Source organism: Monodon monoceros, unplaced genomic scaffold (genome assembly GCF_005190385.1).
Source record: "Monodon monoceros isolate NGI ecotype Baffin Bay Population unplaced genomic scaffold, NGI_Narwhal_1 Super_Scaffold_22, whole genome shotgun sequence".
Taxonomy (NCBI): domain Eukaryota; kingdom Metazoa; phylum Chordata; class Mammalia; order Artiodactyla; family Monodontidae; genus Monodon; species Monodon monoceros.
The window spans coordinates 127,092,205-127,119,385 of NW_021703779.1; the positions used below are offsets into that span (position 1 = coordinate 127,092,205).

The 27,181-nt window shown below is 63.3% G+C and overlaps 1 protein-coding gene across 4 annotated transcripts; it reads right to left on the minus strand.

Moving 5' to 3' along the window:
* Positions 1 to 1,315: 1,315 nt before the first annotated feature.
* On the minus strand, positions 1,316 to 25,293 carry L1CAM (L1 cell adhesion molecule). Of its 4 annotated transcripts, XM_029241017.1 has the most exons (29): positions 25,184 to 25,284; positions 16,088 to 16,276; positions 15,731 to 15,922; positions 12,394 to 12,499; positions 11,949 to 12,151; positions 10,868 to 10,990; positions 10,591 to 10,761; positions 10,264 to 10,375; positions 9,945 to 10,129; positions 9,673 to 9,804; positions 9,401 to 9,544; positions 8,675 to 8,786; positions 8,397 to 8,563; positions 8,151 to 8,307; positions 7,809 to 7,933; positions 7,579 to 7,689; positions 7,129 to 7,326; positions 6,872 to 6,942; positions 6,475 to 6,697; positions 5,749 to 5,864; positions 5,334 to 5,535; positions 5,122 to 5,244; positions 4,837 to 5,010; positions 4,618 to 4,737; positions 4,333 to 4,488; positions 3,686 to 3,820; positions 3,260 to 3,332; positions 3,147 to 3,158; positions 1,316 to 2,582 (listed from the first exon to the last, which is right to left on the minus strand). In XM_029241017.1, the coding sequence occupies exons 3-29, from the start codon at positions 15,804 to 15,806 to the stop codon at positions 2,351 to 2,353; spliced, it is 3,759 nt and encodes a 1,252-aa protein (XP_029096850.1). In that variant the 5' UTR covers positions 15,807 to 15,922; positions 16,088 to 16,276; positions 25,184 to 25,284; the 3' UTR covers positions 1,316 to 2,350. The 4 variants fall into 4 exon arrangements, with proteins under 4 accessions (XP_029096850.1, XP_029096852.1, XP_029096853.1 ...); XM_029241019.1 differs by lacking the exon at positions 16,088 to 16,276 and having other exon boundaries at positions 25,184 to 25,293; XM_029241020.1 differs by lacking the exon at positions 3,147 to 3,158.
* Between the last annotated feature and the right edge of the window lie 1,888 nt (positions 25,294 to 27,181).

Below are 27,181 nucleotides of genomic sequence, written 5' to 3' on the forward strand. Positions count from 1 at the left end.
GCCCCTGCACTCACATTCCTCTGGCCCTACCTAGATGCAAAGGAGTCTGGGAGATGTATCTTCAGCTGAGCGAAATTCTACTGTTGTGTAACAAGAAGACAGATGCTGCTACAGGTGGAGCTTAAGTGGGGCTGAGGAGCGTAGACAGCTCTTGAGGGGCGGTGCAGTCAATAGGGGCAGAGAAGCCGGACAAGAGCTGGAGGGGGCCGTGGTGTTAGTAGTGGGTGTTTTTAGTGGTGGAGGCTGTTACAGCATGTTTGCCCGTGGACTGATCAACAGGGACAGAAAAATTAGAGATACAGAAAAGGCAAGGTGGGCTTCCCTGGTGGCGCAGTGGTTGAGAGTCCGCCTGCCGATGCAGGGGAGGCGGGTTCGTGCCCTGGTCCGGGAAGATCCCACATGCCGCGGAGCGGCTGGGCCCGTGAGCCGTGGCCGCTGAGCCTGCGCGTCCGGAGCCTGTGCTCTGCAACAGGAGAGGCCACAGCAGTGAGAGGCCCGCGTACCGGAAAAAAAAAAAAAAAAAAAAAAGGCAAGGAAGGCATAGCAGGAGAACAGTCGTTGATGGGTCCTGGTGGGGCGGGACCCAGTGCCTGGGTGATGGGCTGACCTCAGACTTCGGCTCACTCACAGGGGCCGGAGGACAGAGCGTTCAGGTCTGGGGCTGGGGCTGGGGCTGGGGTTGGGCAGGGGGTGGGGGGAGGGGACAGATTTGATGGTGTGAACATGGGCAAAGACGGCCTCTTCTGGTGGTTTCTAGTGGCTCGGCTAAAGATGAAACCAAGGCCTCGGCTGAGTGCAGAGGCCAGGGGCTGGGGAGCGGTGCGTGAATCCGGCCTGGGAAAGCCAGGGAGTGAACCGACGCAGAGATCCGCAGGGTAGGCTGGCTGTCCCTGTGGGTCCACTTGCGGTTTTTGGTCACTGGTTTAAAGCACGCTTTACTGCTTTAGAGGGCTGGGCAGCCCAGGGAGCATTACTCCCCTGGGGCGCGAAACCGTGGTGACAGCCTAGAGCTCAGCTCCCCTGGAGGCCAGTGGGAACGGGAAGCAGGCAGCAGGGCCCCAGGGGGCGGAGAGCCGGGCCTGGCGGGGCAGGTGGACCGCAGCGTGGAACAGGTTAGGGGACAGGGTGTTCGGTAAAATGACAGCAGCTCCTCTTTGTTTCCAGGTTTTTATTTGCCTTTTATAATTCTGATATTTATGTACATATATATATATACTTTTGCTTTTTGTAAAGGGCTCATCCACAGACCAAGCAAAGGCATATGGGGAGATGGTGGCTGCTGGGCGGGAGCACAGCAGAGCTGGGAGAACCAATCTTTCCTTTTTTTTTTTTTTTTTGTCTGTTTTTATTTTTCCTGGGATGGGATCATCAAAGCTAATTGCTATAAAACCTAGAAACCACCTAGAGACTCAGACATCTGCCTACACGCTAGTGGCATATGGGGAAAGGGCATGGGTGCAAACTTTCAAAGTCACGGTGTATTTACATCCCAAGGTGGGGCTGGGGGAGGCTGAGGAAGGGAACTGTTCAGACTGGGGGCGGGGGCGGGGGGTCGCTAAGGGGTCCTGGGGTGCGGTGGAGGCTGGGAGAGGCCAGGGTCGGGGGGAGGAGGTGTGCCTGCCCCGCACCTGGGCAGTGACGGAGGCCACTTGGATGCCCCGCACCTGGGCAGTGACGGAGGCCACTGGCGGGTACCAAAGGCAGCATGTGTATGGAACTCCTGAAAGCCGGCCGCAGGGTGGGGTGGGCCGGGCCGAGTGCGACACCGGCAGGTGGGACTCTGGGCTCTCCAGATGGCCTCCTCTGCACCCACGGCCAGCCTGCCCAGCTCCCATCCCAGTTGGAGCAGAGATGGCAAAGAAAAGGGAGCAGATGGTGGGGACACTGTGTTCTGTCCCCTGTCCCAGCCAGGCTGGCCAAGGAATGGCTGGGGGTGCAGGTGTCAGCCGTGGCCCTGAGGAGACCCCACCAGGCAGCATCCCCGCTTCCTCTGCCCTGACCACAGCCTCTCTCTGCCCAAAGACCGGCGAGGCAGCACCTGAAGGCTCCTGATGTGTGGGTGATTGGCCCCCGAGCTGGAGTAAAGCAGTGTGTGCCCAAGAAGGGGTGCAGCTGGGTTTTGGCAATCAAGTGGGGACCAGGCAGTCAGAAGGGGATTAGAGGCAGTGAGTTCCTCTTCTCTGCCCCCGACTTAAGCCTCCCTCGGGCTCAGGATCAGAGGGCCGGGCCGCCGCCTGGTGAAGAGAGGGAGGGGCCTCAGTCCCAAGGTCAGGGACCCAGCACAGGCCTCGGACGGCGGGTCTTGGCCTCTGAGTCGGCTGCGGCCTGGCCCTGGGCTGGCTGGACCCTGCTACTCCAGGGTCCCCGCAGGGTTGATGGGGGAGGCGGCCCCTGAGCTGTCGTTGCCTCCCGCCGCCTCCTTCTCCTTCTTGCCACTGTACTGGCCGATGAAGGAGCCGTCCTCGTTGAACTGCACGTCCACGCTGCCCCCGTAGTCGGCCAGGCTGTCGTCACTGCCCAGGGGCTTGATGTCTCCGTTGAGGGATGGCTGGCTGCTGCCAAAGGCCTTCTCCTCGTTGTCACTGCAGGGGGAGGACAGAAGGGAGTGGGAGGCTGCCCAGCAGTGCCCAGCAGGAGCTGGCAGGTGCTGGCCTGCAGAGGAGGCCTGGCTGGGGGCGGGGCAGAGCCCCAGGGGCCTGGGTTCCGCTCGTCTTCCGTCTTCCGTCTTCCGTCTTCCGTGTGCTCTGAATGTATTGGGGCAGAGGCCCTCAGCCTGGACACACTGCCGGGAGGGCAGGTGGCATGCATAGCACGAGTGGGGCGAGGCTTGGGCATGCCCTGGATCCTGGGGGAGGTGGGGGGCTCGCGGGGCCTGGCTCCCATCTGCAGACGAGATGGGCAGGGGTACCTGTACCGCTGTGGCCCTGGCAGAGCCCAGAGAGTGGCAGCTGGGATGGGGACAGGCAGGCCCGGGAGCTGAGTGTCAGCGTTGGCTTCTCCCTGAAATAGGGAGCTGCCGGGCCGGAGAGCCGGGGGAGCGCAGAGGCCTGGCAAGCAGGGGCCAGTGGCACTCCCGGGCACACGGCGGCCATGGGAGGCCCCCGGCCCTGCAGTCTAACAGCATCTCCCCGCCCGCCCTGCCTTACCTCTCCAGGGACCTGCCGGCACCCCGCAGCACGAAGGAGAGAGAGAGAGACGGGGTCAGGCCTGAAAGTGAGCAGCTGGGCGGCCCGTCGGCGCCTGCCCCCGCCCAGCTCACCTGTACTCGCCGAAGGCTTCGTCCTTCATGGGCCGGGCCTCCGAGTCCGCCTGGGTGTCTTCCTTGTCCTTCACTGCAGACACAGAGAGGGCCCAGCTTCTCCTCCCGCCCAACCTCCACCGGGCAATGGGCCTCGCCCCAGGCGGGGACGCAGGCGAGGCTGTCCCTCTGGGCCCTGAACGCTGACAGCACCCTGTTTCAGCGGCTCTCAGGAACCGACAAGCCTTCAAGGGTGAACTGCTCGCCCCCCGTGGGCCTGGCTACCACGCGCCCCGGTGTGCGCAGAAACTCCCCTTAGGCCTCCTGCCTGCCCCCAACACGCCCACCCCATCCCGCCAGGGGCTCCCGGGACCAAGGAGAACTCGCAGGAGGGATGACGGGGGCCCTCGGCGACCACCCTCCCTGAGCCCTGGGGTCAGGAGTTACCCGAGTACTTGCCACCCTTGCTGCGCTTGATAACGCAAAGGATGAGGAGGATGAGAAGCAGGACGATGATGGCGCTGACGAAGCCGATGAACCAGCCCTCCGTGGCAAAGCCGGCGGGAGGCAGTCTCACTCGGCCTGGCAGGGACAGTGGGAAGGAGAACGAGCCCAGGCCCGGGGTAAGATGCTGGGTCCCGGGCGCTGCAGACCCACCGCCTGAGCCCGCCCCCCCCCCCAACCCGTTCCCAGCCTTGTGCGCGGGCTTCCCTCTGAGCCTCTAGTTCCATTGGTCCGCTCCCGACCCCTCCACCCCCGGGGACCGGACAAGGGCAGGTGAGGGCCAGGCCCATGGACGCCAGAGGGCCCGGGAGGAGCGATAAGCTGGGGCGAAGCGTGCTTGGAGCTGAGGCTTGCGGGGGACCCTCTGCGGGACAGGGAGGAGGACCTTCTGCAAAAGTGGTTGCCCTGGCAACAGTTCAAACAGAGGATACAAAAAGGGATCGTTCCAGGGACCCAGACTTCTCCATCCTGGGCCGAGGGGCACCCAGGTACTGGGAGGAAGAGCCGAGCCGTGGCCTGGGGCCTGAGGTGGCTGTAGCCTGGCCGGGGACGGAGGGAGGCTGACCAGTCAGTGCCCGAGGCTCCCTTACCAGTGCCGTTGGTCTTCACGGCCATCTGGTGCAGGAGAACCCTCTCCTTGAGCAAGTGGATCTCGTAGTCGGTGTCAGGCTGCAGGTCCCACTGCGTGTAGGAGCTCTGGTTGTAGCTGACGTACTGCGGCGGGAGATGAGCGCCCAGCTTCTCATCTGTAGGGGTGAGAGGGCAGCAGGGGTGAACGGAAGGGCCCGGCAGCACCCTGGCTCCACGCCCCCCCGCAGCCCCTCTGGGCCCTGAGCCCCCTTACCCCCTACCACAGGGTCCCCTTTTGCGCTCACCCCCCAGGGCTTTGAACCAGATCTGGAACCCGAAGTTGCACTGGCCCTCCTTGGGGACCCAGGAGACCACGCTGTAATTCTCGCCAGCCATGGCCGAGATGTTGCCAAAATCCGGGGTCCCTGGGGATTGAGAGGGGGATGTGGGACCTCGAGGCAGCCCCCGGGCCGCCCTCGTGGGCCCGGCTGCCTAGCCCCCCGCCTCGGCCCCCTCCAGCTCACCAGATAAGGCCATGGTGCCTCCTTCCCGCACGATTGCCTCTCCAGGGCCCTCCTTCGTTGTGGCCTGGAGCTGGAAGCGGTACCGCAGGTGGGGGCTGAGGTTCGTCAGGTTGTGCATTCGCAGCTCAGGGTCCGGGAGGTCGAAGGACAACTGCTCTTTGCCCCCATCATCCACTGCGAGGACAGGCGAGGAGTCGGCTTTGGCCGCCAGCACCGCCCACCCGCCGGCTCCCCTCCACCTCCCAGCCGGGCTGGGCCGAAGCTCCGGGCCCACGACACACGTACGAGGTTGGTAGGAGAGCACGTAGCCCGTGAGCACGCCGTTGTGGCTGAGCGGGGGCTGCCAGTGCAGCAGCAGGCTGGTGTCCGACTGGCACTCCAGGTGCAACGCCTCGGGGTGTCCAGGTACTGTGGGGCACGGAGACCAGCGGCAGGTCGTCGCCCTGGCAACCCGGGTGGGGGGAGGGCGGGGCAGGGGTGCAGGGCGCAACGCTCACCTCCCTCGGGGGTGCTGAAGGTCATCTCGCTGGCGGGCCCCAGTCCCCGGCCGTTAAAGGCCTGCACCTCCAGATGGTAGGAGCTGTAGGGCCGCAGGCCTCCCAGGATGGCGCTGGTGCTGTTGGCAGGCACCACCACGTGGCCTCTGTGGACGTGCCTCTTGCTGTGCTTCCTCTGACTGCCCTCCCACCAGTACGTCACCTGCAGGCGGACAGGAGACCCCGAAAGGGCAGAAGGCCTCTGCCAGTGACCCTGGGGCACGTGTTCCCCACTGCCCTCCCAGGGGAGCCTTCCTTCCAACCTGAGGACTTCCGGGAGAGCAGCTGGCAGAAGCCCGCCCCCAACCTTGTCACTCCTGGTAGCCTCACCCCTCACCCCGGGGATCTCCCCAGCCCCTACGCCTCGGACTCTTACATTGTATCCCCGGAGGTGGCCCTTGACCTGGGCTGGGTCCACAGGCCACCACCTAACCAGCACCGTGCTCGAATTGAGGATCTTGATGCCTTCCAGCTCAGGGCTTGCCTGGGGGTCTGGAAACGGCCAATGACACGGATGAGGGCCTGTGGCATCCTGCGGCCAGCCCAGAACCCCGCCCTCCCGCAGGGGGATGGCGGCTCTGGATGCGATACGAGGCGCGGGCAGTTTGATGAGTAGGGCGTTCGCATGGTCTCAGGGTCTCTCCCTGCAGACTGTTTATTAGTCGCGAGAGAAGACGGTAACTACGCTGAGTAGTAACTAGAAAAGACCTTGACTGGATGACCAAGCTTAACATCTGGTAACGCTCTACATTCAAGGAACGGACAGAAGCAGGATACCCAGACCCCATGCAGGATCCCGAATGGGACCCTGGACCGGGGTGAAGACACCACTGGTCCATACCACGGGGGTATCGGCTGCCACCCAGATAGATGCAAAGTTATAGATGCCAACTTGCTGACGGTGAGTTTCTTTCTGGATTTTCATAACGGCACTTTGGTCATGTAAGGAAACATCCTTACTCTTAGGAAATGCACTACGCTGTATATTAAGAGGTAGGAGCTGGGCACCTGGGCGGATCCCTGAGGGATGGGCGGGGAGTGGGCCATGCCGGCGCACGCAGGCTCCACCCCCGGGTGTGGGCGGGGCCAGCCCAATACTCACAATCCTCCCCAGAGTAGCCGATGGTGATCTGGGGCTCCGGGCCCTTGCCCTGGCTGTTGACGGCCTGGACCTTGATCTCATAGGGCACAAAGGTGGAAGTGTTGGACACCACCAGGAAGGGGTCGCTCACGATCTGTTCCTGCCAGGCCCCCTGTGTCTTCTGAGGGCGCCACTGCACGCGATACTGAACCTGGGGGGCATTCCAGTCCATCCACCGGAGCGGCTGGAGCGGGAGAGCAGAAAGGGAGCTGGTTGGCCAAGAGCCCCGTTCCCCGACCTCTGACCCACTCCCCAGCCCAGCCTCAGGTCCCTGGTCCTTAGGACAGCCAGGGGGAGCTGCAACATCTGGGTCCCGGTCTTCTGTCTGGGGGTGAGCTCAGCCCAGGGGCCGCCTCACCTTCCAAGTGATGACCATGTTGTTGGTCTCGTTTCCTTCCCCCTTCACGTCCACGGGGTTCTTCTCCGGGGCTGCAAAGTAATGTGTTAACACATCAACGCTGTGGGGCTCCTGCTGAGGCCGTGAAGGCCCAGGACCAAGGAAGCAATGAGCCGTTCTGGCCCTGGAAGCAGAGGAGCTTGGGCACAGTCATTTCTCTAGACTCTCCTTGCAGAGCCCAGGGGGCCCGGTGCCTGAGGCCCCTCCCAGGTGCTCACCTGCTTCTGGAGTGAGCACAGTCTCCGAGGCTGGGCTGGGCTCCCCGGGGCCGTATTTGTTGATGGCAGTAACTCTAAAGGTGTAGTGGACATAAGGCGACAGCTTGAGGGTGGTGGAGGTCTGGTTCCCGGGCACCTTGCCCAGACTGTGCCACTTCTCAGGCGCCATCTCCTTGTCCTCGAATTCAATGTCATACTCTGCCAAGAAGTGGAGTAATCGGCGTGTGGCCAGTGGGGGAGCGGTGATGGGGCGGCAAAGTCTGGCCCTCCCTGAGGAAGGGAGAGGGGGCCCCAGGCAACTGGTGTCCTCGGGCTCCCGCGAGCAAGCTGGAGCCCCGAACACAGGTGCGCGCTTCAGTGAGCTGGGCGGCCACGGAGCCGCAGCTCTGGGAGGAGGGTGGGCCCGCCAGGAGGGAGGGCCAGTGGGGCGCCACGCTGGGGGCCTCTTACTCTCAATGGGGGCGTTGTGGTCGTCAGCGGGGCTCCAGGACAGGCGCACCTCGCTCTGCTTCAGCAGGTGGCGGTCAGACAGCTCCAGCTGAGGCACGGGGCCGGGGCTCCCTGAGGGCCACAGAGGGTGGATCTCGGGCCCACTCACAAGCCGGCCGCCCCACCCCCCGGCCCGAAAGCGCCCTGCACTGTAAACCCGGGCCGCGAGCCTCATACCGTGCGGGACTCACCCACCACCAGGAGCCCTGCCCTGCTCTCCACCGCGTCCAGCTTGGTGCTGGCCACGCAGCTGTAGTTGCCCTGGTCGCTGTAGTCCAGGCTGTGGATGACCAGGCGCCCGTCCTCTATGAAGTACCTGGCGGGGGTGGGGGGCACGCGTGTTCTTCTGCTCCCGGCGGACCCGCTACTCCCTGCCGCCTGCGCTCTGCTCGCCCCGCTTCCCTCTCCTGCCAGAACCTTCCCCCTCAAAGCGGGGCACCCCACCCCCCATGGATGAGGCCAGGAGGTCTGGACGTCCTGCCTTTCCCACTCTTCCCCCTTCCACCGAGCCCAGGTTGGGGCTGGGCCCGCACTTGTCACTGTCCCCAAGCTCCTGGAGGTCGCGACCATCCCCGCGCCAGGTGATGCTGTGCTGCAAGGAGGGGTCAAAGGAGGCCTGGCACGTGAACGTCACTCGCGAGCCTTTCTTCTCGATCGCGCTGCGGGGCCCCTGCGTGATCTGAGTGGCATCTGAGGGCAATGACGGGAGGGGAAGGTCACTCCGGGGTCCCCCAGAGACCCTGACCCCCCTCCTGGAGGGGCTGCTGACCACATCGGACCTTTGACCTGCAGGTTAGCCACAATGGTCACGTTGTTTTGGTCATTGGCAGCCTGGCAGAAGTAGTGGCCGGTGTCATTGGCCTGGAGGTCTCGGATGCCCAGGGTCCCGTTGGTGTAGGGGAAGAAGCGCTCGTCCTGAAGCACCGTCTTTCCTTCCCTGTCCAGCCTGGTGCGAGCAGGGCAGGCCTGGCTCAGATGCCAGTGGGCTGGGCCCCCCGGTCCTCCCTGGTTCCCTGGGCCAGAAGATGGTGCCCCCCGCTGGGGTTGGGGCACTCACCACTGGACGCTGGGCACAGGGGCTCCGAAGGCCTTACACAGAAGGTAGGCGGTGCTGCCCTGGACCGCCATGTACGTCTCGTTGTCTGGGGTCAGGATCTTGGCCGGCAGCTCTGAGGGAGGAGACGTAGCAGGACTGAGGGTCGGGCGGGCGCCCACGCGCGATCAGGAGGCACGTGCAGGGGCTGGCGGGGCAGCTTCTCCCAGGAGGGCTCGCAGCCTCTGGAAGCTGCCAGTGACTTCCAGGCGTTCTCAGGCCCCCGAGAGCCCTGCCCATCTTGCTTGCCGGCACCTGGCTCTGGCCCGCGCCAAGCTGAGCCTCTCTCGGCCTTAGGACACGCCAGCCCCTCCGCCTCAGATGCGCCTCCCGTCCCAGCCACCCATGTCGTACCAATTATTTGAGGTCCCCCTGACAGTCTACCTCTTCCCAAAAGCCCCCCAGGCCTAGCCCCCTAGTCTTCCCCAAGACTCTGGGAGAGGAGCCGCTAGGCTGGCCTCGGGCACACCCTGGCCAGGGTGAGCCTCTGCTCAGTGACCTGAGGCTGCTTCTTCACCTGGAAATACCGACAAAGAGCCTGCCTCTCCCCCATGATCCCCACCGCGAGGAGAAAGGGAGCAGCTGTGGGCTGAGTCAGCGTGGTGGCCCTGCCTGGTGGGCTGCAGGGACGGACTGGGGGCTACGAGGCAAAGAGGCGGCGGCGGCTGGGTCCAGCTGGCTGGCACTCACCAACCACATAAATGTAGGCATTGGTCAGCAGGAGCCCGTGCCGGTTTCGGGCCTCACACTGGGCCACCATCGTGTCACTGGGCTGCACGTTGCTCAGGACCAGGGCTCCATGGTGGATCCGGTACTTCTGGTCCTTGGCCAGTTCTGTGTGTGCAGAGGTGGCCCGCGGGCCCAGGGCCAGAGCAGTGAGCCACGCCAAGGCCGCTGCTCGTCCCCGCCGTCCCCAGGGCTCCCCGAGCTCACTCCCTGTCCCTGCCCGAGGCCCTGCTCACCCTCCACAGGGATCCCATTGATTCTCCAGGTGACCTCTGGTTGGGGCCTGCCCTGCACTTGGCAGTCCAGGCGGGCAGTCTCTCCCGGCCCGTACAGATGGCTCTGGGGCTTGTGTAGCCAGTACGGGGCAGCTGCGAGGAAAGGGAGAGCCGCCCTGAGCCCGCAGCCTGCAGCCAGCTCTTGGCCCTGGCCCAGACCCTGCCCACCCCCGAGACGGTGAGTGCTGCATTCTGGGCAGCCTGAATGGGAGGAGCCGGCAGAGGCACCGTACCCTCCACAGTGACGTAGTAGGCATGCTGGTCACTGCCCAGGGGGTTCTCAGCCAGGCAGCGGTACTCGCCGTCGTCCTCCTCCCCCACGTTCAGCAGCTGCAGGGTCTTGTTGTGGCTCTGGTAGGCGACTCGGTCAGCCGGCATGGGGCCGCTCGGGCGCAGCCATTTGATGGTGGGCGTGGGGCTGCCCGGGGCCGCGGCGCACGGAGGCCAAGGAGAGAGCACAGGGGAGAGAGGACCAGGCCACTCGGCCCTGCCCCGGCAGAGGCTCTGCCCCGCCCCGCCCCGCCCCTCCCCTCGCAGGGGGCGCAGACTCACAAGCCCTCGGCGATGCACTCCAGGGCCAGCGGCTGCCCCTGCAGGGCCACCAGGTGGGTGCTGGCGTCGGTGGGGAAGAGCAGGCGCGGCTTCCTGTCCATCATGCTGTTGGCTGTGAGGACACAGAGCTGACTGCGGCGCGGCTGACTCTTCCCTCCGCCCATGACGCTCCCGGGCCCGGTGATCTGGACACCCCAGCAAGCCCCCAGGGCTGCACTTTCCTCCTCGCCCTCACCACCCGGGGAGGCGTCTGGGCCAAGCTGTCTTCGAGGAATGCCGGGGTGGCCTGACTGAAGGTGAGAGAGCAGTAGGGCCTTTGGGACTCACTGGCCTTGACCCGGAGGTCAATGGGTTCCTTTTGAATGATGGTCCGGGTGCCAGGGAAGTGGGCATGGCAGATGTAGTCCGAGTGGTTGTCCGAGGTAAGCACATTGGCGAAGTAGAGGTTGCCGTTCTGCCCCATGGTCACCCGCTCATCCTGCTTGATGTGCAAGATCTCTGGGGGGTGGGGGAGGCAAGGAGGCAGAGGTCAGGACCCCCATCCAGGAATCACACCCACTGACACCCTCCCGCCCCCAGGCAGCGGCCCCTCGTGGGCACCCACTGCTGTTCATCCAGTAGATGCGGAGCGGCTCTGCACTGGGGGGCGGGTGGCAAGGCAGAACCACCGACTCCCCTTCCTCCGCCTCGACGGGTCTCACTGTCTCCTTTGGCCACTTGGGGGTACCTAGAAGGGACAGAGAGACTGGCACTGTGGGTCTCAAGTCTCCTCCCGGCCAAGGCAGAGCAGGGGAAAGGAGGAGGGATAGCCAAGGGGGTGGGTCAGAGGGCCAGGCCGTGAGGAAGTTCACGTAAAGCAGGCAGACTCTGGGTCCTTTTTGGGCTCAAGGCAGAGACCGGGCACTCCATGCAGAGGAGAGGACGGGCAGGAGGCCGGATGGCTGCGAAGGGTTAACTCTCCACAATTCTCAGCTCCCACCAGGAGGACAGGATGAGGGCGGGTGGGGGAAGGCTGAGGTGCAGCGGTGGGGGGAGGGGAGCTGCGGAGGGATGCTGGAGTCACAGACCCTTCCATCATCCTGACACAGAAACCATGGCAACGGTTCCCAAGGTAACTGGAGGGGCAGAGAGGGGAGAGGAGTGCAAGCTCAGGAGGCAGAAAGCTCAGGGAGGATGGAATGCAGAGGGAAAACCCCAGGGAAAGGGCGACACAGATAAAGACAGAGCCGGAGAGCAGGAAGGAGGGAGCTGGAGGGGCCAGGTGAGAGGCGGAAAGCAGCGGGAGAGGAGACAGAGCGATGGGGGAGGCGGAAGGAGGTGACCGAGAGTGGTAGAGAGGAGATGGTAATTCGGGGATATGGACGGGGCGGAGGCCAAAGCCCAGGTAGTGGCTCAGACAGGCTCAATCCTCCACCCACTCAGTCGGTCAACAAGCCCAAGCCCACGCGCATCCCCCAGGCGGCAGGCCCCCGAGGCCAAGAGGGCGTAGAGCACGGAAGAAGAGAGGGAAGGGGAGATGGAGCCGACCAGGAGGAACGGAGAAAGTACAAGGCAGGGAAGGAGGATGCGGCTACGGGCACACTTAACAGCCAGCTGAGGCTGGACTCTCACGCGCACTCCCCAGGCCTGTTTGGGGACCTTCTCATGTGCCCCAGGCCCTCCCCGGTCCCTGCAGCGCCTCGCACCCTCGGCCATGAGCTGGATCTCGTGGGACATGGCGGTGCCCAGCTTGTTGCTGGCAAAGCAGCGATAGGTGCCCTGAAAACTCTGGGCGAAGTTGCTGTTGTTGCCCGTGATGGTGAAGGAGCCAGAGTGGGGGGCCTGGTTCACGGTCACACCCGGCTCCTCCTTGGGTTTGAAGAGGACGCCGTCCCGAGTCCAGCGGAACCTGCGGGCAGAAAAAGGCTCAGAGGCCTGAGGCCGGGAACCCAGGACCGCGGCTGGCACAGGCCAAGGCAAGGCTGCAAGCCGCCAGCGGTCCCGGGGATGGGCTGGGGCAGGGCGAGGACCAAGGGTGACGAGGGAGATCTGGGGTGTGTGCACCCAGCAGTTGGGAGGCCTTGGGAGACACGAGGGCTGGAGATAAAGTCAGTGGTCAACCCCAGGGCTTAGAGGGTGAAGGTCACTCACTGCACTTGGGGTTTGCCGCTGGCCTCACACTTGAGGCTGATATCATCTGTGGGGAACACGACCACGCGCCGTGGAGACTGTTCCGTGATGACAGGGGGCTCCATCGCTGGGGACAGGATGGGGACAGTGGTGGTGAGGGAAGCAGGGTCTGGAGCCTTATAGGCCCCGCGGCCATGGGGTTGCGGGGAGAGGAGGAAGAAGCTCGGCCCAAAGCTGCTGGGGCGAATGCGGAAGGAGACAGAATAGAGAGAAGACGGCACTAAAGGTTTACAAAGAAAGAAACCAGAGGGGAGAGATGGAGCCAAAGAGGAGGGCAAAGAGTGTGAAAGAAAGAAAAGAGAGACAAGGACAGACACAGCCACAGCCACAGCCACAGACACAGACAGAAAGCCAAAAGGGCAAACCCCTCACAGGGAGAGAGGGGACCAGAGGGAAGGGGAGGCAGGAAACCCCGCGGACACAGAACAAACGTGTCCCCCAGGCACCCCAGGAGACAGGAGGGAGGCTGATGCGGCCTCCAGGCCTCCAGCATGGGACCCAAGAACCAGAAAAGACTGCAACCCGCGCAGGGGACACGGCACACAGGGAGAGCTGAGCATGTGCAGGAGAGGGGGAGGGACGCGCCGACACCCCCTCTTTTCCTCTCTCCTTGGCCTTCTGGGAAACACTCCCACCCTCCCCGCAACTTACCGTGGTGTCCTTCATCTGAGAAATCCAGGCAGCAAGGGAGAGAGGGAGAGAAAAGCTGACATGCCGCCCCAGCAGGGGGCCCTGGCAGGGGAAGAAGTAAGTGCGCGGGGAAGACACCCCTGGGGGAGGGGAGGCCGGGAGAGGAGGTGTAACGTGGGGACACGTGCCGGTGGAAAGAGGGGACACAGCTCGCATCACCAGTCCCGGGCTGGGTCAGTGCCCAGGGGGAGCCAGGCCTCGGCTCCAGCACGCAGGGAGAAAGAAATCCGCGACTTTAGCAAAGAGTGTGCTTTGAACAGACCCTTGAATCTTCCTGGCAGGGCCTGCAGAACTGACCCCCACCCCACGCAGGATGCCTCAGAAGGCTGGGAGGCAGACAGTCCTCAGCCAGGGCGCCCTCCCCTGCTCCAGCCCGCTTCCCTCCTAATCCAATTAGCACAGCTCAGTGTTTTCAATTACCCAGGCCCAGTCTTCAGAGCCCAGCTGCCCCCTCCCCTCCAAACCCTCCCAAAGGCCCTGCTGAATCTGAGTATCCATTGCCTGCAGGGCCGGCGCCAGCCCTCATTTTCTCCCCTTCCTTCCTCTCAGCCCGCCACCAAGCTCCCTGGAGCTGAGGCCAGAGCTACGGCCCCCAGTGCCGCTGGACTCAGCCCAGCACTGGCCAGGGTGGCTGTGAGGAGGGGAGAGAGGGGAGGGAAGGGTGGAGAGCAGTGGGCTGCCTCTGAAAGCTTTGTCTCTGCTGAAGACCTCAGTGTAAGGGCCCCCAGGAGAGAAGAAGGGGCTCCCTGGGGACACTGCGGAGAGGGCCCTGCGCTGGGAAGGGGCCAGTGCAGGCAGCCCAAGAGCCAGAGCCAGAGAGTGGGACGACAGGATAGGGAAAGCAGGGAAGGAGACAAAGGGGCCTGGAGTGGCCGGGGAGGGAGACAGCTGGAGGACAGTTTCCAACAGGGAGGCACCAGGCCGCCCGCCGGTGCCCAGGGCAGCCTCAGACTCGCCGTGCTCCTTTCTCCAAATTCTCCCTGCGCCTCCGCCCACAGGTATAGCAGGGCAGGCGGACGCTCAGGGCAAGGCCTGGCAGCGACTGAGAGGAGAAGGACGGGGGGAGGAAAGCACGTGTGTGGGAATGTGGAAGGTGGGAGTCTGGGCACGTGTGTGGATGCTGCGGGCTGAGCTGCAGTGACTCTGTGAGCATCCGCTCATGCGTCTGTACACGGGTGTGTCTCGCTGGAGTACATCTGGAGGCTGTGTCCCGGCTTGCATCCAGTGTACAATTTTGTGTTGCACACCCACTTCTGTGTTTGTGTGCATGACTGTGTTCCTTTGTGTCTAAACTTCTCACTGTGTGCCCCTCGGAGTCTCTGTGCCTGGGTGGGTACAGGTGGCTCGTCTGCGTCTCCCCACGTGCTTGTTCGTGTGCATCTGCAGCGGGGGGAGTGGCATGGGCGCGAGTGCACGCACCTACGGAGGTGCATCCCCGGAGACATCCCCGGCCTTTCTTCCCATCAGCCCCTCTCCACCTCGTCCAAACCCTCACTGTCCCCCAGTGCTACGTGCTTTCCAAACCCACCTCCCTCAGCCCCTGTCCCATTCCTGGCATGGACAGTCCCCACGTTCAGCCCAGGGCTCCTCTCTCAGTGATGCTGGCCTCCTATAGGTCCAGGCTCAGAGACAAAGGTCGAAAGGTGAGGGGGGAAGGGAGTGGAGGTACCGAGGAGACTGCCCCTCACCCAAGCCCAACAGCCACTTACAACGGTGTGTTTTCAGGAGAAAACATCGTCACAGTAACACACATTCCACACACACACAGGTACTCACATGCACACACGACCCACTACAATCCAATGTTAACAGTCAAATACCTACAGACCCTCACAAATGTGACCAGTAAGTAACGGTTATACTGACTCACGGACTTACCCATATAGGAAATCAAGCTCACACTCGGGAATACCCACACTGAGTCCATTACATCACATGCATCTACAAATACATCCAGACAAAAATAACGTCTGGCCAACTCACAAGCACGCACAAATACTCATGTTCGTTCAGTCACAACCCTCCAGCCACACTCCCCAACACCCACGCACCTACCCGTGACCCCCCCCCCAAAGGTAATACTCCAACAGCCCCACCCCCAGCCCCACCAAGTAACTACACATCAAATCGCGAGGACCCAGAAGGCTAAGGGGTCTGTTCCTGTCTCAGTTCACAGAAAGGGCTACCAAGGGCCCAAGATAGGATTACCCAAGCCAGAAGCCGGAGCGAGGCTAGATCGAGCTAGCCGAGGACTGGGGATGGCCCCATTCACCTGCCCGCCCCATCCTTGGAGGAGGGGGTGGGGCGGGCCGAAGGAGAGCGCGGAGGCCGGGAGGAGGAGGGTCCAGGGCCTGGCCCGCTGTCCGTGGTGCTGAAATCTCACCAGCCCTCCCTCACCTCTGGTCCCTGTCCGTGGTACTGAGATACCCCGAGTCTTCCACCCTGTCTTTTCCAGAGGTACTCAACGTCCTGGGTACCTCTTGCCCACTCCATGCCCAGGAAAGGAGGGGTGAGGGGCCGGAACCGGGAGAAGGTGAAGAGGTAGAAGATAAAGAGAAGCCCAGCGCGGCGGTGAAGGGAGGCGCCGAGGCTCCCTCCGGTTACTCACATTCCTCGGGGATCTGGATGAGCAGGCAGGGGCTGCACAGGAGGAGAGGCCACAAGTACCGCAGCGCCACGGCCATCTTCCCGGCGGCGCCGGCGGCTCGGCGCGGCAAAAGCCGGCCGGGCTCGGCTCAAGCTCCGGCCAGAGGGAAGGGGGCTGGTGGGCGGCTTGGGGAGGGAGCCGGGGGTGGGGACACTGCGAGAGGGGAGGAGGGAAGGGAAAGGTAAGGGAGGAGAGAGAACGGACGGATGTTAGTGACTAACATCTGGGCGAGCCTGGGCTCCTGGCCCCGCCCCCAGCCCCGCCCCCGGCTGTCCGGCTCCTCCATCCCTCCCTCCCCCCCACCTTGGAGAAGGCAACCTGCAAGAGACAGCAGAGGCTGGGGCTCCAGTTTGCCTTTCATCCCCTTCCTACTCTCTGTCTGTGCCTCCTCCGCCAGCTGCCTCTCCAGCACCAACTTGTTGCCCCGATCAGCTCCCCTGGGCATGCCACAGGCTGCTCTGTGCATGTCATCCTCGTGTGTGACTCAACATCCCAGCCAGCAGATGCCTACGGGCATGAGTGGGGATGTGGGTCTGCATGTAGCCAAATATGCACATCAGTATCTTTGTGGCTGTGTGTGTCCATCTTCATCTTCTCACGAAGGGGGATGCACTCATGAGTGGGTGTGTGCACGCAGAAGTATATGTGTGTCTCGTGTGTCTGTATCTCTGGGGGATGAATCCTCATGTCTGCTATCTCTGTTTGCACACACAAGCATGCCTGCGCACATATGCAGAGAAGAACTCATCACCGTCTCATTGCTGTGGGTTTCAGAGCCAACTGATCCCTGGGTGCTGTTCAGGCCTAAAACGCTGGTGAGGGGCAAGGGGGACTTGGGAAGTGGGAACAGAGAAAGAAGGAAAGGGGCCCAAGAAGGCTGCATTTCACAGAACAGGTTGAGGAAAAGGAAGCCTGCCCTCAAAAAGTGGCAGGAGGGAGGCAAGGAGGAAAGCACCTCCCTGCTGTCCCTCAGGCTCCTGGGGGGACAATAGAAGCGACTGTGGCCTCTCCCCTTCCAGATGCTCCAGGCCAGGGTCGGAGCAGGGGTCAGGAGAAGCTCTGGGACAGTGTTTCTGACATCTCGAGTGTCTGGCAAGCCCACCTTCTGGGTCTTTGTCTGAGTCTTCAGGGCTCAACTGATAGATGTGTCCACCGCAAGCCCAAGTGATGCCAGCTATATGCACATCCCACCTGCATGCAAGAAGCCCCAGCGACTGAGGGCCCGGGGGAGGGGGCTTCTCTGCCAATGACTAGAAGAGAAGACACTCCCAAGAAGACAGACCGTTTTGACTGCAAACAGGAAGAGGTGTGAGAAAGAGACAGTGGTAAAAGTGCAAGAAGGGCAAGAGCTTGGAGGCTGGGGCCTGGGCCTGGATGCCTTCACCAAGTCCATCCCGGGCATCCTCGCCGTGCCCAGCCAGGACCTTATCAAAGCGCGGGCCAAGCCTCAGCCAGAATGCTGAAGGGGTGGGTGGGGAGGCCTGGAACGCCATGCTAAGACATCCAGTGTGTCAGGAGGCAACCAGAAGCCACATATTGGTTTTGTGTAAGGTGACCCGAGAAGGGTGAATTCAGCAGACGGCCTGGGGACTGGGCAGGGAAAATGGACGGCGGAGAATAGCAATTAGATTAGACCCAAAGCTGGAGGGGGAGGGGGAGAAGCACCAGCGTGGGTCAACGTGGACAGGCTGAAGGTCAAGAGAATGACTCGGAGGGTAAGAAGTGGCAAAGGCGTGGCCAATTCCCAACTTGCAGGAGCCAAGCTGGGGCCCAGAAAGGAGGGGCAACAGCGGACCTGTTCTGCCCCCACCTTCCTCCACAAAGCCAGTGCGAGCAGGGTGGGCCCCATGCAGCCTCGGCCTCGCCTTCAAGGCCTGTAGGAAGCAGTAGGAGACTCAGATCAGAGGGCAGGTGATCAAAGGCAGCCTTGGGAGCTCTGAGCGCTCTGGTCTTAGGAGGGGGAGGGGAGAGAAACGAGAGAGAATCTCAAAGGCGGATGAGAGGAGACCAGAGCACTCCCTTGGCTGGAATGATGATGGCTGTTTGTCCCCAAACTAGGTTCCCAGAATTGGGTTTGGCTTGTGTACCCCAGTGTATATGCAGGGGATATATGATACTGCCAAAGCCCCTGGTCCCCATTCTCTGCCCCATCCCAACACCCCACAGTCTCACACCCAACCTCTTTTAGTCCCTGGTATTTGCCACCCAGCTCACCGCCTTCCCAGGCACTCAGAGGCGGAGAGGCCCCTGACAGCTGGGAGGGGCTCTGCCTCCTCCCGTCCCACTGCTGCCTGCCGGCTCTCGGATCTCTCCCCATTCCTCAGGCAACTACAGAGCAAGCAGCTCAGGTTGCCAGCTCGGCAGGCCCCCACCCCCCATCGGCACCTCTAGGGGCAAAGGAGGCGGGGGAGTGTTCCACAAGCTGGTGTACAGATGGAGCCACGGCCATGTCTGCAAAGCGGGGGCAGGCTGGGGAGGACTGAAGGGTGACAGACAGGGTGAGAAAGAGGCAGGAGGGAGCAGGAGAGACAGAGAAGTAGGGCTGGGGGAGGGAGGGCAGGGAACGGGAGACAAAGACGGATGCTGGACCACCACAGCAACCACGATGGAGAAATCCAGAAACAGAGACCCAGGCAGCGGGGAAAGGAAGAGAAGAGAGGAAAGGAGCACAAAGGATGAGACAGCTGCAGAAAGCACTGATGAGAAATGGCCGAAAGAGGAAGAAGACTGGGGGCAGGGGGGCGGAGGGGGGGGTGTGCACACGCGCGTGTGCACACCTACGCGCAAACCCAGTGGCGCTTCCTCGGCATCCTTGTCCCTGGGGGGTGTGCCAGGCAAGAGACAGGAAAGGAGGAGAGGAGGACCTAAGTCAGGGGAGGTGGGCTTCTTGGGCTTGGAGCTGAGGTTGGACTGGAGACAAGCAGGAGGCAGAGAAGCTGCGAGCCAGGACCACAGACACACATACAGAGCAGCACGGCCCTGGCCACTTGTGGCACTAGGGCAAGGAGACGGTTATAGACAAGATGAGCAAAGCCACTGCTGGCCAGCCCTCAGGGAGCAGCTGGGGATCCCCACAGGGGAGGAGGGAGAAGCACCCAGAGGACCCCAGTGACTCCCTCCAAGATTGCTGTTGGCATGGAGAGAGCAGCCGCCTGGCTGACGGGGTGCCGATGCGTCCATGGGCCGGCACAACCGTGAGTGCCCACGTGCTGGGGGAGGAAACGACCAAGGCAGGCTGAGTACCCATCCTCTCCGGAGGCCTCGTGCACACTCCCGGGGGCAGGGAAGGAGAAAGGGCGTGGCGGGCTCTGAGGTGGCAGAGCCAGCAGGGAGGGGCTCAGTGGGACCCTAGGAGAGCGCCAGCCCTGGGTCCCACGGCCAGTCCTCTCCTCTGGCCTCCGTCCTCTGACCGGGGGCTGGGGGACACTTGGGAGGTTGTGGAGCCAGGCTGAGACCTGGGATGGCTGCTTTTTTCTCTGTGCACACACACACCCTGGGAACCTCCAAGGGTGCCCTGTGCGTGCTCGCTGCACACAGGCCCACCGGCTGCCAGGTCCTGCCTGGAGTCCTCTCTGTCCCTCCCACCTGAGAGAAATGCACCTGCCCAAGGATAAGTCACAGGCAGGTAGCCCAGCCCGTCTGTTCCGAGTGGGGGCAGCGCTGGGGGCTCAGCCCTGGTATGTGAGATGGTCTGAGTGTGAGTGCCAGGTCCACGTACTTGTAGGCTTGTGGGGGCACTTGGGGGCACCTACGCCTGGGCTGTCCCCTCAGCAGGGTGTATATGAGGGTGTGGGTGTCATCTACACCCCAGGCACTGTGTTCCTTTAAGGCTCCTCCTCACGCGCCCCCCCAGGCTGTGGCTGGCGGGTTTCCATGGAGATGGAGCCAGCTCCCTCCACTGGCAGAGATGGGGGAAAGCTTGCCGCAGCCTAATGGGTTATTTAGATAATACATAAAAGAGGCTGCTGGGTGGGAGCCCCCAAATGTACCCGGGGGCCCCGGAAGCCCTCGAGGACGGCTGCTTAGTCCTTGGTGCTCTCTGCCCCGCCCCTCCCTAAGGGAGAGCGCACCCTCAGCCCCGTTAAGGCTGCGGTCTCCAAGGCAACGGCAGCTCACCTGTAATGGACCATTCTCCTTACAGGATAAGGAAGGGGCGGGCCAGAGGTTAACCCTTTGTGGGAGAGGGGAGAACAGACAGCCTCCATTGAGAAAGCAAGGGGGTATCTCACCATCGGCAGCCAGACAGACATTCCGCCCCCCTTCCCTATTTTATTAACTGAATTCGCGGATAGCACTTACCGCACACCAGGGACTCTTCTAAACACCCCTACACGCATTACTCGTTGAATCCTTAAAATTACCCTGGGGACGGAGCAGTATCATTATCCCCATTTTACAATTGAGGAAACTGAGGCCCAGAACCGGAGCACCATGTCCAAGGTCACAGAGGTGGCACTGGTGCTCAGCAGGTACGGGGTTCTGGGTGGGGTGGAGGCACCCAAAGCCGCCTAAGACAACTCTGCTTGCGTCCGCAGAGGGCCAGGGCCTGGGCAAGGGTGGGCTCCAGGCCGGCCTGCCCCCTGGGGAAGGGCCTCTTTGCTAGGCAGATGGAAGGCAAATGCAGGGGAATCTTGGGAGGAGGCCACGCGGAAGTAGGATGTGACCCACATCACGCCTCAGCGCAGGGCAGGAACCACCCTATCCCTCAACGCCCCCAAGGACTCTGCACAAGAGAAGGCAAACAGCTCCAGGATAGCCTGGGTTTCTTGCCCCCCTCCCTGGCTGTGCAGAATCTTGGGTCGCTCTGACTCCTTTCTCAAAACCAAAGGCTCAAAAAAAAAAAAAAAAAAAAACCAAAGGCTCCAGGGCCCCCTCACAAAGAGCACTTGGCTACCTGGGAGGCCCCTCTCTCCAGACAGACCTTAGGCACAGCATGGACTCCCTTCCCGTGCAGAAGGGAAAACTGAGCTCCAGTGAAGCAGGGGCCAAATCTCCGGCCTCCCAGGCCCCTAGAATGCAAGCACTGTAGCCAAGCTGCCCATGCGCGGTTGGGGAAATTGACGCCCACGGCCTAACAACTGTGCCCTTTCACCCCCTCTAAGCCCTCCTTCCAGCTCTGCAAAGTGCGCTTAGAACAAGATCTGAGAAGTGAACCTGGCACCAGCGGGGGCTTCAGGGGCCCGGCAAGAGGGGGCGACATATGTCGGCTCCTATGGGCCAGCAGGGCTTGCCCCAGGACCCAGAGGAGGGAAGGAAGGCAGTTCGGGGGAGGGAAGGTGTCAGGCAAACAGAGAGGTGGGAGGGGCCCAGCCCGAGGCCCACCCGGAGCTGCTCAGCCCTGCCGGCCCTGGGACACCTGGCCCAAGTGAGGGGGGCAGGGGGCGCCTGGAAAAGCTCAGACACTGCCAGGCCCCTCCAGCCGCCTTGGGGCTCCCCATTCCAAAGGGTTAAAGAGCAGAGGGGGCACAGGAAGCCTGGGAATGGACAATGGAGCCTCTGTTGTTCCCTGGGCTTCAGCATTCCTAAGGCATGAACGCAGGCGGTCAGGGGAAGGGCCAGAGGGCACCCCCCTCAGCGGGAAGCCCCACAGTCTTACAGGGAGACACTGCGGCCTCCGCAGTCACCACCAGCAGCCCCGCCCCTTCCCAGCACAGGACCAGTGCGAGCACAGGAGGATCTGTGTGCGCACACTCTCACCAGCACACACACACACACACACACACACACACGCAACCAGATGGCTAATGCCCACACGTGCGAATAGGAACACGGGACGCCATGCACACACTCCCACACCCAAAGCCGCCCCGCGCAAACCCCCCAATCTGCCTGGCTCTGAACACTTCAGAGGGAAGCGTGGCTCCCGGGGACTCATCACCTCCCTTCAAGCTCCACCATCAAACTGGCAGGAAGACGGCCCAGCTCAGAAGGGCCCCATAGCGTCGGGGCCCCTGAGCCAAGCGCGCAAAGCCCAGGACACTGCGCCTTCCTGCTCCACCCAATCCGAGGTCATCCCAGGGGCTGGCGTGAGCTGCCGGGTGGCAGGACAGTGGCCAGGCCCTCCCCCCACAGCTTCATGGCCTGGGGAGAACATGGAGGGGGGGCGTAGGCAATAGCCTGAGGCCTCGGACGGGGGGGTGGGGGGGCACTGGACAAAGAAAAGCTTCTGGAAAGACTCGCAGTCCGTCCAGACCCTCCCCGGCTCCTCCCTCTCTCAGACCACAGCCTCTAGGAAGCCACAAAGATCCTGTTGATATCTGGGGAGAAGGTGGGCTGGCCTTGCTAACCGCCAACCGCCTCCCCCAGGGTCCTCTGCTGGTAGCCACCAGGTGCCCCCTGTACACCTTCCAGGTCAGACGAGGCCCCCACGGGAGGTCTGGGCCCAACCCAAAGGCCTAGAGTCCAGGGGACATGTGCTGGGTGGCGGTCACCCCCGTGCTGAGGTGCAGAGCCCAGGCCGACCTTGGGCTTTAGGAATCAGGGCAGGGAGAGCTGCAGAGAGAGAAGATGGACAAAAGGGGAAATGCGGAGATGGCGACAAGGGCATCCAGGGAGGGGTGGGGCAGGCAGAAGCAGGGGAAGGAGAGGAGGGCAGTGCTGTGCGAAACTCCAACAGAGCAGGGAGGAGAAAGGTGACAGTGTGGGAGTGGAGGTGTAAAGAGGCAGCTGAGAGCAAGGCGAGGGCAGGGAAAGCAGGACCGGGGCATCCAGGACGGGCCAGGTCAGCGAGCAGGAGGGAGAAAGACTGGGGGGGTGGGGTGGTAAAGCCCCCCCTCCAGGGACCTCAACCCAGCCTTCCCAATTATGAGAGGAGGGGCAGGGCAAAGACAGCAGCCCAGTGGTCTGCATCACAGGGTGCGACAGAGCCCCTGGGATGGCGCTCCGGGTCGCCACTCACGCCCACAGAGGGGGCCCTGGTGGAGCAGGGCACTTGGCTGGGATGCCCATCTTGGCCAGCCTTTGCCCAGGGCCCCCCTTTGCTCCATTCTCCCCAGAACAGGCCCCTCCTAGGCCCAGGGCACCCCCGGGAAGCAGCCCCCCATCTCACTCCAGACCTGTTTCAACCTTTTGCCCCAAGAAGGGGTTGGGGGAAAGCTCCCCTCACACATTCGCCCTGACTCTCCGGAAGGCAGGCCCGGCAAGGCAAGGCCACTTGCCCCGCTGGCAGAAAGAGCGCCCCAGGAGACGTTCTGTCCAGCTGCAGCCATTTAGACTGGCACCAGGGACCGTTTGCCTTGAAAGGGACCTTGGAGATTAACGAGTCCACGCCCCATGTGATAACCAAGAGGGCTGAGACTCAAAGAGGGGAAAGGACTGAGGGTCCCATGTCGCTGGGCTGGGCAATGGTGGGTGTGGCACACGGGCTGCTCCCCCACCCTCCCCAGCTGGCCTCGCCCGAGTGCGCACCGCGGAAAGCATCCGCCCCAGCAGGGCAAGAGGCTGATGGGGGCACAACCTCAATCCCGGCCTCCCCTTTCCCTGCGAATAGTCACAAAGGAAAACAGAAAGCCAATCCACACCCCCTGAAGACAAAGACGGTGTTGGTCCAGTTTGTTCCTGGCTTTTCCATAGGTAGCCCCAAGCCTGGTCCAGGCAGACACCTGGCAGCGCAGCTGCCCAGCGAATGACTGCCCGCCCCGTGGGCCACTGAGCTCCTGGGCTGGGAGGAGCTCCTTACTGCGCGCTAAGCGCCGGCTCCAAGCTTTGCAGGGGGCTGGGCGCTGGGCGTTGGGGGAGGAGCCTCTTGGGAGTGGGTTGTAGCAAAGCAGGGAGACTGAGGCTGGGGTGTGCTGAGCGGGATTCTCCTTCGGTGAACCGATCACCCAGGATCCTTAATTTCTTTTGTTCTTTTTTGTGTATTTCAACATACCACAATAAGATGTATCACTTTTGGGATCGCAGACACACACGCATAAATAAGCACGAAGAGAGAGACTAGGGTGCAGCAAAGAAAGTGTCCAGGAGCCGGGGACGGGTTGGGGGGTCCCCAGCCTCAGCACTGACAAGAACTTGCCATGTGGCCACAGATTAGCTAAGGCGCCCCCCGAAAGCTAGGGGGCCCATGGGCGCTGTGCCAGGTGAGAGGCCAGGCCAGTCTGAGTCCCATCGCCTGCAGCAAGGAGTTGGTCAGAGGAGACAGGGCCCAGGCCGCCCCCTGTCCCAGCCACCTCACAGGGGACAAGTTCTTGGGAAGAAAGGGTGACTCTGGCTTATTCACCCTCGGGCCACGTGAGTCAGCAGAGATGGCACCGAGCTGCCCAGAAGCCCCTGCCTCTGGGTGGAGCTAACTGGAAGCAGGGCACCTACTTAGAGGGGGGTGTCAGGCCCCCCACTTCTTGAGTCGGGGCAGATGGCCCTGGGCCTGCCTTCCTGAAACAGGCAGCGAAGCGCTGGGCTCCAGATACGCTGTAGGGGCAGCAGGTTGTACTAGGGGCTCTTTGCAACCCCTGCCAACCAAGAGTCCCCCAAAATTTTCCCTAGGAAGGGGGAAAGAGGAATTGCAGACCCCTCTCCTAACCAGACAGCGACAGGGAGACTTGGCAATGGACGAAAGACCTGCAGTGGGCAAGGCAGGGCCCCAGGAGCTGAGGCCCTCCCTTCGTCGTCCCCCTACCTACTGGGCCCACCTTCTACACTCATGTGCGCAGCCGCACCCTGCTGGGTGCCCAGGCCAGCCTCACTTCAGCGCGCCCTTTCTTGGCCACAAGAGCCTGCAGAATCTGCGGCTCCAGGGGCACCCCACGCTTCCAGGGCAGGAGACTCTGGTCCTGGTGCAGGCTGGGAGCGTAAGCCCGGGGAGTCCAGGCTGGGGTTTAGAAAGGAGGAGGAGAACAAAGCCCCCCTTCCCACCTTGGGGCTGAGGGCCAGGCAGGGCCCAGCCCAGTTTCTTCCCCTGCCCCCCACTGCAGGGGCAGCCTAGTCTGACCTCCCCCCAACCGTGCTGGTAGCTGGATTTTCGGCCAAACAGGACTCTGGACTGGGGAAGGGGGGCAGCCACGCCCCGGGCCACACCCCACGGCGGCCGATGGGGGGATGGGGGTCACGGCCCCACCGCGCTCCCCTTCTCACCCACTCACACACCCGGAGGGACGTGCCACCTTCAGCCCCCGCCAGCCCGCACAGACCCTGCCTGACTTCCCCCAGAGCATCCCTCCCCGGGTCGTCATTTCGGGCGCCGCCCAGGTACTCTTCACCTGTCGGGCTCCGGCCCCCGGCCGCCTTTCCCTGCCCCGCTGCGCTCCGCGGGGCCCGGAGCCCGGTGCCCGGCCTGGGTGGGGCTCTGGCCGCTCCGCCGGTGGCCGCGGGCTGGTCCGGGTGGGGCTCCCCGCTTTCGCCCCCGGGGCAGGGCTGGGACGGGAGGCTCGGGGAGCTGCAGGCGCGGCCCGGGCGCGAGGGCAGGCCTGCCCGCCTTACCTGCGCTGCGGCCGCCGCTCGGGTTACCCGCCCAGCCTCCGCACTCGCCGGCCTCGGACCCGTCGCCCGAGCGCGTCTGCGATGCTGATGCTGCGGCGGCCGCGGCGCCGGGGCGGGGCGGGGCGCGGCGGGGCGGGGCGGGCGTGCGCGCAGGGGAGGGGGAGGGAGCGCTGGCGGAGGCGGGGGAGGGGAGTGAGATCACCTCCCCGGCCGCCCGCCCCGCCCCGCCGCGCCCCTCGTCCCGGCGGAGTTGGGCTGCCGAGGCCGCCGGCACTGGGAACCGCGGCGACCCCCTCCGGGAGGGAGCTCAGTGGGACCCCCGCCGCCGGGTCCCGCCTGACCCGCGCCCGCAGCTCTGTAGTCCCTGGCCCGGCAGTGCCCCGCAGCAGGGCACCCACGCCGCAGTGGAGGCTCCGGGCGGGAATCTCGAGGCAGGGGTGCCCCCGGGGCGCGGTGCTGGGCGGTGGGGAGAGGAGTCGGCTGGGGAAACAGATCCCCTCAGCCTCCACCCAGCCCTCGAGGGCGCTGGCGAGCGCCCGGCACCCACACGCGACGCGGTCTCGGCCGCGCCCTGGCCGTGGGGTGCTTGGACGCCCCCCACCCCAGGGCAGGATTCCCGAGGCCCTGGGCTCTTCCCGGAAGCATCCCCCTCCCATCCTAGGCGCTTGGTCCGGGAGGGGCGCACGGGCGTCAATCTCAGCCCTCCAAGGAGGCGCAGAGGGGCGCGGGCTCCTGCACTGCCCAGAGCCGTGGCGGGGGCGGGGAGCGGGGAGTTTGCTGAGAGAGCGCCCCCCGAGCTGCCATAGCGCATCCCCAGATATTCCTCCGACTCCCTGTCGGTTTCCCCGGCGTCCTATTTCTTTGTCGTGGGGATTGGCCCCATCCCGACCTCTCCCGGCAGCCCCACTCCTCTCACTGGAAAGCGTGGGGACGCATCTCCTCCCTAGCGCCCCCCACCCCCCCGCCCCAGGCTCGCGGTCGTGACCTCCGAGGCCAGGCGGAGGGCATAGCTATTCCGGAGTGAGCCGAGCCCAGCCGCAGGGCAAGGAAGGCCTAGGGCCCAGATGGCAGATTGCGGCCCTGTTGGCCACGGTATTTTTATGGGCATGCCTGTTGCCCAGTGAAGCATGCCCGGGCCCTCAGCTCAGCCTCCCCAGACCCTCCAAGCCATGCAGGGGGCCCACGTGGGAAGGGGCCTGGAGTCCCCCTCCCATCCGACCATCTCCCCACCAGCTTCAGTTTCTCCTGGAAGGGGAGGCCTGGAGTGGCCCCACTTGCCCTCGGGGAAGGTCCGGACGCCAGGTTTCTAGGTGTCTTTAGAAGGGGCGTGGACAAGACCAGAGTCTTGAGTGAAAGTGCGGGCTGGAGTAGGGGGGGACCAGGGAGCTGGGGGCAGGGTGTTCCCCAGAGTTCCCAGTGGCCCACCCTCTGGTTCCAGCAGACCCAGGGTGGGAGTGCTGGCTGGGCCCTTGTGCCACGGTTGCAGCCCTTTCAGGAGCAGTGAGGAGGCTGGGGCTGGGGAGGTGGGGTTTAGGCTGGTGGGCGGGGCGCTGGGCGCGGAGGAAGCTGGGCCAGCGGGCAGGCCTGGGCGCCCGAGAGTGGGTATTTTCCAAGAAGCACTGAGCTGCGGTTCACTTCCTGCCTGCTCTGATCTGACCTCCGATAGGCCTGGCCTCTCTGCTCTCCAACCGCCTCCACTCACCACCCTCCCCGCCAAGTTCCCAACCTCTACCTCCAGCCCCAGCTTCCACAAATCCTTTAAGGAGCGCAGGGTTCCATGCTGATCCCTGGGATGAGAATGACTAGGGTGAAGCAAGAAGGGGGTGGAGCCACTTCCTCTGCTCCTACTAAGTGCTTAGTGATGGGTTCAGTCTCCATTTGTTATACTATATTCATTACTATTATTCCACTAAATCCCGTTTATTGAGCATTGCCCCGGGGCCTGCCAGTTATAAGCACATGTCATGTACTGGCACAATTATTTCGCACACCAACCAG